Here is a 14,583-nt window from a genome sequence, read left to right on the forward strand (position 1 = left end):
GATTGGCTGAGCAGCGTCACATGAGACGATTGGAGCACTTGCGATTGGTCTGTGAGTTTCCTGGTCCTCTAAACCAGTACAGTAAATGCTAGAAAAGCTGCGCGGGTTAAAATAGAAACGCTCCGTCACGACGTAGTAAGTCTCAATAATAAATGTGCTGTAGGTCGGCGGTCCTCCTATTAGTGACCTCTGCTCTAAATTAACAGGGCCCAACAGAATTACAAGGATTAGAGTCCCTGTTTTGTCCGCTGTTAACTTGTTGACAGGGCCCGCTGTCAACCGATTTTACCAGAGTTTGTAGCGTGGACAATCTGGATTTACAGCGAGAACTGAATCTAAACAGTTAAAGTAGAGAGACCTGCCTGTTTTTATTTAAGCTCCTGTGGTGTATAACATATGTGCATCTGGCCATTACGTGTATCCGGCCATTACAGTTTAACATAATGCTCTGCAGCTGGTGAGAGGGACAGTGAACCCTTATGGGGAAGTAATGATGGGTGCAGTGTTAGGGGAAGTAGAAATTAGGTATAAAGAGATTAGTGTGTATAAAGAGATTAGTGTGTATGAAGGGACTGTACCCTTCTGTGGTGTCTAATAGATGGTTACACTTATTTTACAGCACTGTGCCCTTATATGGTTTTTAGCAGAGACCTAAACATGTCCTATATAAGCTGTGTTCGATGTACAGAGAGACAGAGTGGTCATCGGGCTGGGTCACTCTCCAAGCTGCTGCAGAGCTTGTAATTGATGCTGAATTCTTTGATGTAATAAACTTTTATAATCAAGAACAGTGTCAAGCGGATTTCTTCTCAACACATCACGCAGCATTATCGTTCGGACACCACACTCCCGTTCCACCACATCCCAAAGATGCTCTCTTGGGTTGAGATCTGGTGACTGTGGGGGCCATTTTAGTGCAGTGAACTCATTGTCATGTTCAAGAAACCAATTTGAAATGATTGGAGCTTTGTGACATGGTGCATTATCCTGCTGGAAGTAGCCATCAGAGGATGGGTACATGGTGGCCATAAAGGGATGGACACGGTCAGAAACAATGCTCAGGTAGGCCGTGGCATTTAAACGAGGCCCAATTGGCACTAAGGGGCCTAAAGTGTGCCAAGAAAACATCCCCCACACCATTACACCACCACCACCAGCCTGCACAGTGGTAACAAGGCATGATGGATCCATGTTCTCATTCTGTTTACGCCAAATTCTGACTCTACCATCTGAATGTCTCAACAGAAATCGAGACGCGTCAGACCAGGCAACATTTTTCCAGTCTTCAACTGTCCAGTTTTGGTGAGCTCTTGCAGATTGTAGCCTCTTTTTCCTATTTGTAGTGGAGATGAGTGGTACCCGGTGGGCTCTTCTGCTGTTGTAGCCCATCCACCTCAAGGTTGTGCATGTTGTGGCTTCACAAATGCTTTGCCGCATACCTTGGTTGTAACGAGTGGTTATTTCAGTCAAAGTTGCTCTTCTATCAGCTTGAATCAGTCGGCCCATTCTCCTCTGACCTCTAGCATCAACGAGGCATTTTCGCCCACAGGACTGCCGCATACTGGATGTTTTTCCCTTTTCACACCATTCTTTGTAAACCCTAGAAATGGTTGTGCGTGAAAATCCCAGTAACTGAGCAACCATGCCACGCTCAAAATTGCTTAAATCACCTTTCTTTCCCATTCTGACATTCAGTTTGGAGTTCAGGAGATTGTCTTGACCAGGACCACACCCCTAAATGCATTGAAGCATGAGTGTATATGTGCTGCAAAAACTGCTGGACCAAAATCAAATAAATCAACTTTACCTTTTTGCAATTATCTCAAAAACGGCTTTGTTTAGAGTCAAAGGTCTTTCATCATTTTAATCTCTGGATTCATCTGCATCTTTGCTCCAATGGTCTTCTGCTCAAAAATTGTCAAATTATGTGACTTTTTATCACTTTTCACAGAAACCCATTTTTGCAAACTTGTTGAACACCGTTCATCCAATCGACCTGAAACTTTGGCAGGATCATCTACGGACATTGTCGCTCAAAAGTTATCAAAAGGATTTTGATTCATCAGTCTGTTTTTTTCCCCCCTAAAGTTTAACTTTTGTGTCTTTATGTACAATTTTTCAGAAATGCTTGTAAATCAAAATTGGCTTAAGCTATTGTCACCAAACTTGACGCGTCTGTTCAGATGCTCGGTCCGAGCTTTGCTGAGCTGTCCTGGGATATTCTTCCACTAGGGGGCGCTACACATGCGAAAAGTTTATACCTTGTAAAAGCTGCATGGATTTGTACAAAATTCGGTTGCTTAAAGTGGGTGTGGCTTATTACAACAAATGTAAATTTCTAAACATTTTTCATTCCAAACTTCAAAAAATCTACGAAAAGCACCTGTACGTCATCCTGCAACCTGCAACCTATGGTCCACTCATTCAAGTCACTCTATATTTTAGAATATATTTTTCAGAATCTGCTGAATCAACTAACATCTATATCTCTACAGGTTTTCTTTCAAACGCTACCAAAATCAACACAAACATTCTCTAGATGGCCGATATCAAGTGTTTCAAATGATTTTTAGATCGGTCAAACAGTGAGTCTGCAGTGATATCCAGTATCTTTCTGAAACCTGTACAGTGTGCACAACATTTTCTCTCCTGCTCAGTGTTGAATCAAACACCACCTAAATATTTGACACTCTCAAAACCGGCAGAATGATATGTGACTAAGACGTGTGATTTCATTGCTTCATCTTGTGAGAAAGTGAAGAGAAAACAGACACAAAATGTACTCTTGAGATTTGAAGGTTCAGGGTTCAAGTTTCAGTAGCAAAGAGTGGTTTGATTTCAAAGAGACCGACTCATTGAGTAAAAGTTTTCCTGTTATCCTTGGATAAAATCATTTTTCGCGACCTGCTTGGATCATTGATCTATTTAACTTTACGTCTGTTTCATCATATAAATGTGTCCTCTACACTGTTTTTATGAGAATTGGAGTCTAATTCATTGTATGTGTTTATTTGTTTATTTATTTATTTGGATCTACATTAGCACAGCAAAAGCTAGTGCTAGTCTTCCTGGGGTCCAGAAAGAGGTTTGCATGAATATTACAAAACATGTTTAAATAATACATTACAAAATCTGTACATAATACAAACAAAAACTACCAGCAACAATTTTCAGTTTTAACACCATACAGAAGTTTAAAATAATTTTCACAAAGTTATAAGACAGTTAATGTTAATAAAAATAACAATTATAAAAATTATTCTTAAAACCACCATCTCAAATCAATTTCATATATATAAATATATATAAAAATGCACAAAAAGTTGCTGTTACACAAATGATTTAATAGAAATGTGTCAAATCCTGATTGATTATGAAGGTATTTCAACTTCTAATAGATTTTATACTGTTTAAAATTGAATGCACTCCTGTAATATTGTGATAATGCACTTATGAAGTAAGGATTATGGGATTATTATAGGATTATTATTAAGAAGGATTGTGCATTATGTTGATTGATTTATCTAATTACTATTTTTATTATGAAACTAAATTATTGTAAGTGAATGTAAGTGTAAACGTATTTAAAAGGTCACAAGCTGAAGTGGCACAAACACTACAATAATATCAAAATAATAAAAGCTAAGGTTATAAATAAAATATTACTTATTATGCTTTTTAAATATGGTAAGAACTTTCTGCTCAGTATTTTATAAGCACACACGCTTTTTTGTTTTCTGATGCTGAGGAGCATTTGAGTTCGCTGCATCATTATTAATTATTATAAGCTTTTTCTTGAGGGCTTTAATCAACAAAAACATTTTCCTCCCAGAGGTTTTATTGATCATTGAGTGTAAGTGAAGAGCTGCTGCAGGAAGAGCGAAGGCAGTGGCTGCTGGAGAGGGATCCTAAATCACAGGAGAAAAACGTGTTAGAGCCATAAGCACAAGATCACAACAACAACAACAACAACAACAACAACAACAACAAAAAACCCAGGAGCTCTTCAAGGTTATTTCAGCAACAGTCACACCACCACAGAAGAAGCTGAGGAGAGGAATGTGTAAGCAGAGGAACAATGAGCTGACTGATAACAGATGTGGAAGCAGGACGCTTAGCCTTCTAGGGAAGCAAAAAAAAGGGGGACAGCTGAGGGAAGAGTCAGCTGCAGACTGAAATAGAGTTTGCGAGGAAGATCATCTGCAAGTCAAGGGAAAACTGCAGAACATCACAGTGGAGAGTTAAAATTCGTCGTTCTGCAGGTAAGAGTTGTATGTTAAACGTTAGAAGTTGGGGTGTATTTGGGTTGTTTGTGTATTGTCATCATTGTCATCTTATTTTAAAGTATGTATAGCCTAATGTGTTTAACAAAGACTTATGTATAAACTCTGAGGGAAGAGAAAAGTTATTATGCAGCTGCCAAAAATGACTTACTTTTTGTCTTAGTAGAGAAATTAAATTTGCTTTGCGTCGCGTTGTGAATTATGAGCAGGGGGTCTTTTTGAGCATTAAAACTATTTTAACGATCGAAGCGCGTGGCACAGTAACGTTTGGGGCTTGTTCAACTCCACTTTTGCTGGTTTGACTGCGGGGAAAAATGGTCAGTGCGCCAGGCGCGTGGGTAAAGTGGTTGTACTTAAATCCACTGACTCCGGCTGCGATCGCGGCCATTATATTCAATGTGAGTCCAACAGACGCGGCCGCAGCGCGTCCCTGAAGCGACCCCTGGTCAAGCAGCACAGAGCAGATCGAACCAGGCAGGAAGTCAGACGCAGAAAACGGCATAGAGATTCCGGTCAATTTTCAAAATAAAAACACCTTGAGACTCCCGATCATAAAACAACAATAAACACGGTTAAAACAGACACAGAAAGAAACAATTTAACCGTGTAGCCCACTAAATCATAGTAGAAGTGGGCTACAAAGTGCAAACGCTGTTTACCAAATCAAAAAACAAAAATCAGGCAGGAAAAACGCTCTGATTCTGAAATGCTCCTTGTGGGAAATGCAGTCGAAGTTTGCGGAACGAAACGGGGTCACATAAAACTGTGAAGAAGGTAGGCTAGTAGAAGCACAAAGAGGACACATAACTTTCAAGGAAATAATGTGAGGCAGGCTGCATGCTCCTCTGCTGAAACGCTTCTGAGACACTTCCAGACGTCGACGCACCAAAACCGGGACGCAGCCTAATGTGCGAGTGTGAGTCAGTGGATTCACGGCATGAGGCATTAGGCCCTCATTAATCACAGTGTCATCTCCCGTTCCCCCTTACAGCCACACTGATTGCATTGCGGACCAACAGCAGAGAGGGGGATATGGACAAAAGTGTGGACGTGACATAAAAACTGTCTGTGTTCATGAAGCCTAATGTTCCTCTGCAGCTCTGTGTTAATCAGTACAGCAGACTTGAGTCTGTGCCCAGAAAGTCAGACGCCGTCTCCTCTGTGAAACTTCTGGATCCTCATTGCGCTGCATTTTTTCGCCCCCCGCAAAAATGCATGTATGTTTATGTATGAGAGTTTTGTTTAACAATTAACTTTAATTTAATTAGAGAGGCTGCCTGTCATTATAAACGTGCAATAAAGTCACAGTAAGCTAAATATATCGTGTGGCATTTAATCAGCAAAACAAAAAAGCTGTGACATGGCAGGACAGAGGAAACTCTCGAGAGGAAAAATAATTCAACTTTTAGCTTCTGTAATAATTTAGACGCTCTGATGGAGCTCAGGGTTGATCAGGAGGACGGCTGCTTTACTCCACACTGTTTCACTGGATGAACCTGGACTCTGTGTGAGACCTTTTGGATGTGTTGAAGTCAGGCTGCTGTGCCTCGTGCGTAAACGTGTGTCTTAAGGCTTCCTGCCGTCGGAGTAATGCGCCCCTTTCTGCTGCCTCAAGATAGCAATAGGCCAACAATTTGCCTGTTTGACTACATCTCATTTTAAGACCAACACTAGTAAAGGTAGGCTATATAAATGGTAAAAGTTTTTATTTTAGTTGGATTACAAGGCATCCAAAAGCCTGGGTCCTTGGGCTTAACAACAACATCCATATATATATTTTTTTTTTTCTACACTGAAACTGTTTTATAAATCACAAAATACATTTGTGAATCCTTCTGAGTGCAGTCAGTAACATTGAGACTAAGATCAGAGGTCTGAATAGATGTGAGCCACAACGAATGTGATTCCTCAATTTAGTCTGTGAAGTGTGGATCAGTCGGTTTAAAACAAGGAGTAACATCAGATCTGGAGCAGAAAAATCAGATAGCACCATCCCTGAGACAGAAAGAAAAGAGTACGTGACACAAAAGGAAAAGCTAGGATCCTAAATTTCTTCCCTGTTGAGAAACAGTAGTTCCACTATGTAAAGATGTGTTTTATTTGTGTCATCTTCATGAAAACAGATAATGCTTTTGTTTTTTACAACTTTTGTTTCCAGGATGGTGTCCATGATGCTGCATCCAAACAAAGAGTCCAGTGATGGAGTGTCTTTCAGGACCTGTTCTGTTTTGCTTTTCCATCTTGTCTTTCTTCCATCTGTTGGAGGTAATTTCAGTGCAAAACGCTCCTGTAAGGCATTGATGTGTTAGAAAGCAAAAGACACGACTTCTGAGCGGGGAAAAAAAAGGAATCCATTTCTGTAACAACTTGGTCCAAAGAGGTGATTAAAATCAATGCCATTGTAATTATTCACATCAAAACGAATGCATTTATTTAATGGCAATATCACGATCCGGATCTCTGTCTGTGTTGTTGTTTGTTCTGTTTTGTGATCCTGGGGTGCTTTTCCCAAAAGCATCGTTGCTAACTACTGTAGAAACTTCCTTGGTTAGAACTATGCAGCAACTGTTTGCCAAAACCCTAGTTCAAAGTGCGGAGGTAACTAAGTTGGTAACTTACATGGTACGAAACATCGTTAAAGAGGTGATATTCTGCTTTTTGGCTTTTCCCCTTTCCTTTACAGAGTTATAAACCTTTTTTATGCATGTAAAAGGTTTGCTAAGTGAAAAGTGGCAAAGGGAGTTCCCATCTCCCACAGGAAACTCTGCTCTGAACTGCCTGAAAACAGCTCATTTGTAGTCCAGCTGCTTATCCTTTCAGAGTGTGATGAAACAGGGAAGAAAGCCAAATGCGCCTCATATAACGAGCTCCAGCTCTGGTCAGAAGCTTAGTTCACGATGACTACGTCACAGATAGCAGCAAATGCTGTTAGTAGGTGGATGTAATGTGAGTAAGCAGGGAATGTTAGATAATCCTGCCTGATCAGATTTTCTGTTGTTGTGTGTAAATTAAAACCCTTTGCCGTGGACCAGCCAGTGTGCTGTTTTAATTATTTCATGCCAAAAAGGGAGATTCCAAATGGTCTTTGTCTCAACAAAGAGAGAAGGGGGGGGGGGGGGGGGGGGTCTCAGATTACATTCCTTTGTGGGAACAAGAAATGTCTCTCCACTTCCATTCGAGTAGTTATATTACCATGTTGTTGTTGTTGGAAAGAAGGAATCATAAATAAGTTAATTTTGCAGTGTTTTAATCTTCGTCAATGCTTGCTGTCCTTTCTATATTTAATTTGTGTAACTAATGCTTTGTTCCCAGCACCTTTTTATAATCTTTAGAAATGATATGATACAGAAATATTATCATGTGTTAAACCAATTTTCTGAACCAAGGATTGAGTTAAATTTAAGTAAAATAATCAGAGGGGATTCTTTGTTCCTCTCATGGAACAGCAACCCCCCAGAGGACAAATTAAGTATTACATGTCATTGTTTTAATGCCTCTCCCGCTTTTAATGCATCACTCTGTATTTCATTGTTCGTAAGCTGATGCCATGTTCGTATAACTTGCTTATATATTCTCTAAGTAAGAACATTTAACAGCCAATATTATCCAGGAAGTACTTAGTCAAGATGCTCTTTCATCTGCTGTGATCCCTACGAAATGTTTTAACTATTATGTTTAACAATCGACAATAACTTCCTTTCCGTTTATGAAATGCTTAAAACTGTTTGTGACATTTAAGGTTTGATTGTGGAAGGTATTTGATTAAAAACACACAAATAGAACATATTAAAGTTAAGGCACAGAAGCCTCAGAGGAAACAAGGCCCTCGTCCTGTACAGTAATGTTGCCAATTTTATAACTTAAGAGTAAAACAAGTCAGAATCAGAATCTCTCCATCACTTTTTGAAAGCTTTTAAAATGTTCTGAAAAACAGGAACAGTAAATGTTGAATAAGAAACATGCAATGCAACTGAAATATAGAAGAAGTGTGAGTGATGACCACAGCATGCTGCCTCGTCTTCTGTGCTTCATACCAAGAAAAAAACAACACAAATGTTTGTTGCTGGTTAAGTGCAGTAAAGTTAACTTTAAAATGACTCCACTACCACACATAAAACATGGTTTAATATCAGTCACATTTAATAAAAGCATATATTTTGGCTTAATAGCTGTCGAGATCTGTCTGTCTGATGGTCTCCGTTGATTTTAAGCTTATGGCATGCTACACAGCATAAATTAGCCTAGCGGCTAGCAGACTTTCCCTCTCCTCATAGCTTAAAGGAGACCTATTAAACTGCTTTTCCAGTCCTATATTGTAGTTCTGTGACTCCTGTATTGCAGCTGTGCATGATTCAAAGTTCAAAAAATGTATTTTTTTTCTTTTTCTGATTCTTCGTGTAGGCCTACATTTCAGCCTCTGTCTGAACAAGCTGTAGATGCTCCTGTCTTTTATAACTTGTGATTGGACTGTACTTCAGCAGAAAGCCACGCATTGGCCAAGAGCAGAAGGCCCTATCTTCAGTTGGGAGGTTGTGAAGCGTCATTTTTGCTCAGTGTGAGTTTCAGAGTTTCAGAGCAGAGCTGCGTGACAACGCTGCCACTAATCACATGAGTTGCAAGCTCGCAACTGTGTGGGCATATCTTCCCAAAGTGGGTGTTGTAGCTCTGAAAAAATAAGTCAAATGTAATGTAATGTTTCGCCCTTTTGAACCTCGGTTTTCAAAACTTTTTTCACACATTCACACACCAGTTTTTGGATCACCATTTACAAGGTTTCAAAAACAAAGTAATACACTGGGAGAACAGTGACAAATTTGAAACTCTAAAAAAAAAATTGTGCAACATTGTAAAAAAACATTTTTTGCAGTTCTGAAGAAGGAATGTTTGCAGAGATTTTTTTAACACTTTGCTAGCCTGCAAAACTTGTTTTTTTTTTTGGTGAGATTTTGAGTTTTCAAACACTTAATTTTAACCTTTCAGAACTTTGTTTTCAGTTTTGAAACATGGCAGGATATTTATCCCATACCTCATTGGTTCTATATGCTCTGCTCGACTCTGGTCAGCTGATTGCTTTGTTTTGTGGTGCTGTTATCAACAGGACAGTTGCAGAGTGCCTTCTGGTGAAACTATGCAACAATCATGACATGATTGAAAGATCTGTCTCTTCTTTTCTGTTATAAACTCAGATACAAATTTAAATGCAGTTAGCTCATATCGGCCAATAATTCTGTCCTGTATTAACGAGAGGTGTTTCCAACAAATAATTCAAAATGTTGATTGTGCACACGTGTATGGGGGGGTCGGTGGATGGGGGCCCTACAAGACATTGTGACCAGGGGCCTCTGACTTCTTAATCCAGGCCTGTGCCTGGGTGTTTGATTTTATACACCTGTGGCCCTGGAAGTGATTGGAACACCTGAATTCAATGATTCAGGGAGGATGTCCCAAAAGTTTTCTGATGTGTTTGATCTAAACCCTCTGTTCTAAATTCCTCTTCTCTTATGCTCAGGTGCCGTCTCCACGCCCATCATAAAGGTTAACTCAGATAACCCCAACAGTGTGGTGTTGCAGTGTGAGTCTGAAGGCTGGTATCCAGAGCCCGAGGTGTTTTGGCTGGACGGTGAGGGAAACCTCCTCCCTGCTGGACCTACAGAGACAGTCAGAGGTCCTGATGACCTCTATACTGTCAGGAGCAGAGTGACAGTGGAGAAGAGACAAAGCAACAGCTTCACCTGTAGAGTCCAACAGAAGAACATCAACCAGACCAGACAGACACACATCTATTTTCCAGGTCAGAAAGAGATCTAACTAAATTATACATGATGTCTGTCGATGTTCAACTGTCAAACCAGAAAAACGACAATGCAGTACAACAGACATATTTAGGCAACAATACAGGCTTGGAATTGATCCTTCGGTAAGCCACACCACAAATACACAGCTGGCCAATCACAGCGCAGTATAGGACTCTAACTGAGGTCCAACACTTTCATGGATGCGCTCCAGTGACTCTAATGCAAAAAGAGTCGTTTTCTAGCTTTTTTTTGGCTGTATTTTTCCAAGATCTGGTCAAACAGACTTCCTGGGCATCTTGTAATAGTTATAGTTGCTACCCAGAGAGGTTGAAAGGAGAAGTACGATTTATTCTCTTTCCAGAACCTGAAATAAATCCTGAAAAATGTCGGCTGTGGATTGTTCCTAATGTGATGTTAGTTAGCTAACACTAGCTAACGTCCTACTGAATATAACGTAATAAAGCCCTGCTGTTCTGCTATTTAATGATTGTAATAATGAGCAGAGGCCTACCAGCTGTACAGGAACTGTGTTGATTACAGTAGTAATCTTTACTCACTACCATTGACGACAATGTTGCCCTGCACGATTGCTCTAGAAGTTGTGTATCATCAGCTTAAGGGTCACTGTCCTGCTGGAATGTGGACCTGAAATCTCTGGCAGACTGAAACGGGTTTCACCTCAAGACATTCCCTGTGTTTAGCGCCATCCATCATTCCTTAAATTCTGACCAGTTTCTCAGTCCCTGCCAATGAAAACCATCCCCGCAGAATGATGCTGCCACCACGATGCTTCACTGTGGGGCTGGTGTTCTAGGGGTGATGACACACCACACGTGTGTCCTTGTTTCTTTCTTTAAAGAATTGCTTTGCTTCCGTAAAGCCCAGCTCTGTGGAGTGTCCTTTAGACCTCCAATCTCCGCTGTGGAGCTTTGCAGCTTTGATCTCTTTGTGTCCTCTCTTAATGCCCTCCTTGCCTGATGCATGAGTTTGCATGAGTCATGCATGTTAGCAAGACACAGATTAATTATGTTTGTCTTTTAGCTAATGGAAACTCCAATAGTTTAGTTTTTTGTTTATGAACAATCACGCGAATACCAACAGAATGCGTGTGCTACTTTTTCGTAGTGCCACTGCTGAAGTTGGAGGACTTGTTTTGTCAAACATATGAGGTCTAGTTTTATATAAATATAATTCTGTTCTGTTTTTTTATCTTTTCAGCTGATTCATTCATCATCGAATCTTGTTCTGCTTTCTGGTGTTACGTCGCCCTTGCTGTTGTCATCGCGCTTGTCTTGGTGTGCGTCATACTGCAGTGTAAGTCACATTAAGTTTTTGACAGAGTATAACTTAGCAGTTAGAGTTTTGCAATATAAAAATGTAAAAACTGAAGCGCAGTCTTGCTCTGTTTGGGACTATGAGCTGCACAGAGCTGCTTTTTGGTGAGATTCTTGCTGATCACAAGTGTTTTCAGTTACATTTTTTATGGGTCTCATCCATGCAGTGCCAAATGTGTTGTGCCTGAAGGTAGCCTACTATCATAACAGAGCAAGTAATGAGCAGCAGAGCAGACTTAGAAAAATGTAATAAAATGATTAAATGATGAAGTTGTTCTCATAATAATCTTTCTGGACATGTCAGATTACTCAGATATGTGATTTTTAATGTGCAAAAAGCTTTGAAAGGTGCTACAGGCACATTTAAAGAGGTTACTTCCCCCAGATTCCCTGCTACATAAGTGGCCCCTCCATTGCTAAAGGAAAACGTTCTTGCTTATTATGAACTTTAATACTCCATACGTTATCTCAAATGCAAAGAAATACAGTCTGTGGTTTGACACACAGATTCTGGGGGAAAGACTCCCAAATACCTGGTTAGGTTTGGTCCAGTTAAGGCTGTGATGTCTGGAGGTTGGCAAGTATGCTGATCACACTAATCTGACCATGATTATTGACTTGGCTTTTCATCTGCACATACTCTTAAACTGTGAATGAGGCTGATGAACTTTTAAAACAAAATTCCTGAGGATTAAGGAAGAATGACCCTGACCCCTGCGGTGGGATATGACACAGAAGGCCTAACTGTTACCTACTCATAAAATGAACTCGACCTCCAAACTAAATTGAAAAGTTTGCAGCCCTGCTCTCATCTCATCCCACACCGCAGTCCGACCACTCTAAAGAAAGCTCAGCTCCAGTTCTGATCAGCTGTGTAACTCATATCACTAAACTCACAGAGTTATTAGCCGGATAATAATAACAACAAACGCACCAAGATACATATACAGTTAAAACCGCTGACTTACATTTGCCATTTTCGCCATTTTCAGTCCAAAAACAGCTGTTTTCTGTGTGTGAAAATATCGCCCGGGCTGCCATCTTGGTATTGCAGGATCTCTGAGCTGTTAGGTTTCATTTTTCCCGTCCAAATGAAGGACAGAAGGAGAGTTGCTTTGAAACTGAGGTCTTTATTGTCGTCTACTGGCCGACCCGCAGGAGTTACACAGACATACAATATATTAAACAATTTGCCTCAGTATGTTGATACAATTGATTCAATGTTTTTGATGCTTTGGTATTTAGAATGTGGTTGTATGGAGAGAAATAGTTTGAAGAAAACTCCCAATAAAAGTGATCATGTAAATATGGCCAAAACATGGACATTCGCTCCATTTACTCAGTAATAGGTTCATTTACAGCTGATTCATATTCCTTAGCTTCTGACTTTTCAAGGGAGACCAGAATTCAAGGCCAAATGGTTGAGAAGTTATTACTGATTCATTTGGGTGTGTTATTTTAGGTGTTTTCCCTGGAAATTAAGGTTAATGTTTGGTTGTAAAACTGGAAATCTTCAGTGATTTACTCGTAAATACTATGAATACGGGGAAATTCCAGGTGCTGAATGTCCTTGAGGAAAACAAACAGGATGAGGCTGTAGCGAGTGTACCACTGGAAGTGAACAGATGATCAGGTGACGAAGAAGGTGGGGATTGATTATGGAATGATGGGTAGAGCGTGATGAGGTGATTTGGTTCTACACACACTCACACACAGCGAAACATTATGGGAAAACATTAGACGTGGTTGGGTGGCACAGCTAGATCAGGGCATGACATTAAAGCATGCTGCTAACAATGTAAACAAATGATTAACCAGAATGAGAAATATAAGACGTGCTGCAGAGGAAACACTCTTTTAACACCACACAGTGCCGGATCCTTGGAGCCTGCTTTATGTTTGCTCAGTACAATAGTCAGTGTTCCCTCCTGGAAGTCTTTGTCAATGCACCAGTGACTCTTACTGGTTGGTCTGGGAGTCTGTTACAGAGGACGGGGAGATCAGTGTAATCCACCATAATGTGGGTTATAACAAGTAGAAAAGTGGCACTCGTCTCGTGCTTTGTTCCCCATGTTGAATGGAAAAACTTGAAACTGGAGACATTTTCTGCTCCAATTTGTGGTGGAAATGTCTTTATTTAAATAAAGGGAAACAAAAAATTCAGATGACAGGTAACAATTGATAGATATAAAAATAGAACAGAATATAAAGCGGCTTAAGTTCCTTTTTTTGGACAGTGCAGCTTTTTTGGTATTTTCAGAACATTTTTAACAAATGCTTTCAAAAGGTGATGGGGACATGTCCCCAGCGTCCCCCAGTGTAAATGACACCTATGCTGTAATGCAAAATGTCTCCTGTCATCAACCATCATATTTCAGTGCTTCTACTTTAGTTCCTCATTTTTACAGCGCTGCAAAACTACATGAACACAGAAAGTTTTAACAGGTTTCTTCTTCTGTTGGCACACAGGGATCAAGTGGAACCGGGAAACTGTGAAGCTCTCCTCTCCCTTCCAAACACTAGCTACCCTCCAGGCAGTCAGTGGACATAAAGTTTTTCCTGTGATGTAGAGACAGAGCTCAGTTAAAACTTTATGGATGAAAGATACTTTTGTTACGGATTAATAACTCACCACTCTGAAACTCTTGCTCCAGTCCATGTTGCTAAGCTGGTCGGCAACATGTACAGCTGAACCCGAGCTGTTTACCGGCTTCTCGCTGACCCGCCCTTCTCTGCTTCTGATTGGCTAGTAGTCCTTAACTAGGAACTGAGCATGTGCAACTCCCAACAAAGATCATTTAGAGACAAGATGCTTCACTCCATAGCTAAAATGAAGCCTTCAACACAGGGTGAAAAGAGGAGCTGCAGCAATGTGCAGTAAGAAAATATAACCATGTAAACCTGCTCTGGTAAAACCTCTAAATAAGATTTTGAACCTGAAAATGAGCAGAATACCACGTCTTTAAATAACAATAGGATTCTGAATAAACCTGATTAAACCCTCTAGTCCTCCTTCCTTGTGTTGTAATATTGTAGTGTAATATTTCTGCTCGCTGTTTTGATGTGTTCTGTGTTACTTTCTTAAACTATTCACATGTTTTGTGCGGAACATGTTAATTATTAATTAGTAACTGTGGTGTAAAATAGCACTGTAGCAGCAGGACAGAGGGT

At 40.2% G+C, this 14,583-nt stretch overlaps 1 protein-coding gene across 4 annotated transcripts; it reads left to right on the forward strand.

Moving 5' to 3' along the window:
• Nucleotides 1–4,027: 4,027 nt before the first annotated feature.
• On the forward strand, nt 4,028–14,029 carry LOC119914362 (butyrophilin subfamily 2 member A2-like). 4 transcript variants are annotated; one of them, XM_038733629.1, is made up of 5 exons: nt 4,028–4,262; nt 6,442–6,548; nt 9,793–10,074; nt 11,297–11,392; nt 13,882–14,029. In XM_038733629.1, the coding sequence occupies exons 2-5, from the start codon at nt 6,443–6,445 to the stop codon at nt 13,980–13,982; spliced, it is 585 nt and encodes a 194-aa protein (XP_038589557.1). In that variant the 5' UTR covers nt 4,028–4,262; nt 6,442; the 3' UTR covers nt 13,983–14,029. The 4 variants fall into 4 exon arrangements, with proteins under 4 accessions (XP_038589557.1, XP_038589559.1, XP_038589556.1 ...); XM_038733631.1 differs by lacking the exon at nt 4,028–4,262 and adding an exon at nt 5,096–5,199; XM_038733628.1 differs by lacking the exon at nt 4,028–4,262 and adding an exon at nt 5,235–5,500.
• Nucleotides 14,030–14,583: the final 554 nt, after the last annotated feature.

This window comes from Micropterus salmoides, unplaced genomic scaffold, assembly GCF_014851395.1.
Source record: "Micropterus salmoides isolate LMB-PRFRI ecotype aquatic unplaced genomic scaffold, ASM1485139v1 Ms_hic_scaffold_20, whole genome shotgun sequence".
Taxonomy (NCBI): Eukaryota; Metazoa; Chordata; class Actinopteri; order Centrarchiformes; family Centrarchidae; genus Micropterus; species Micropterus salmoides.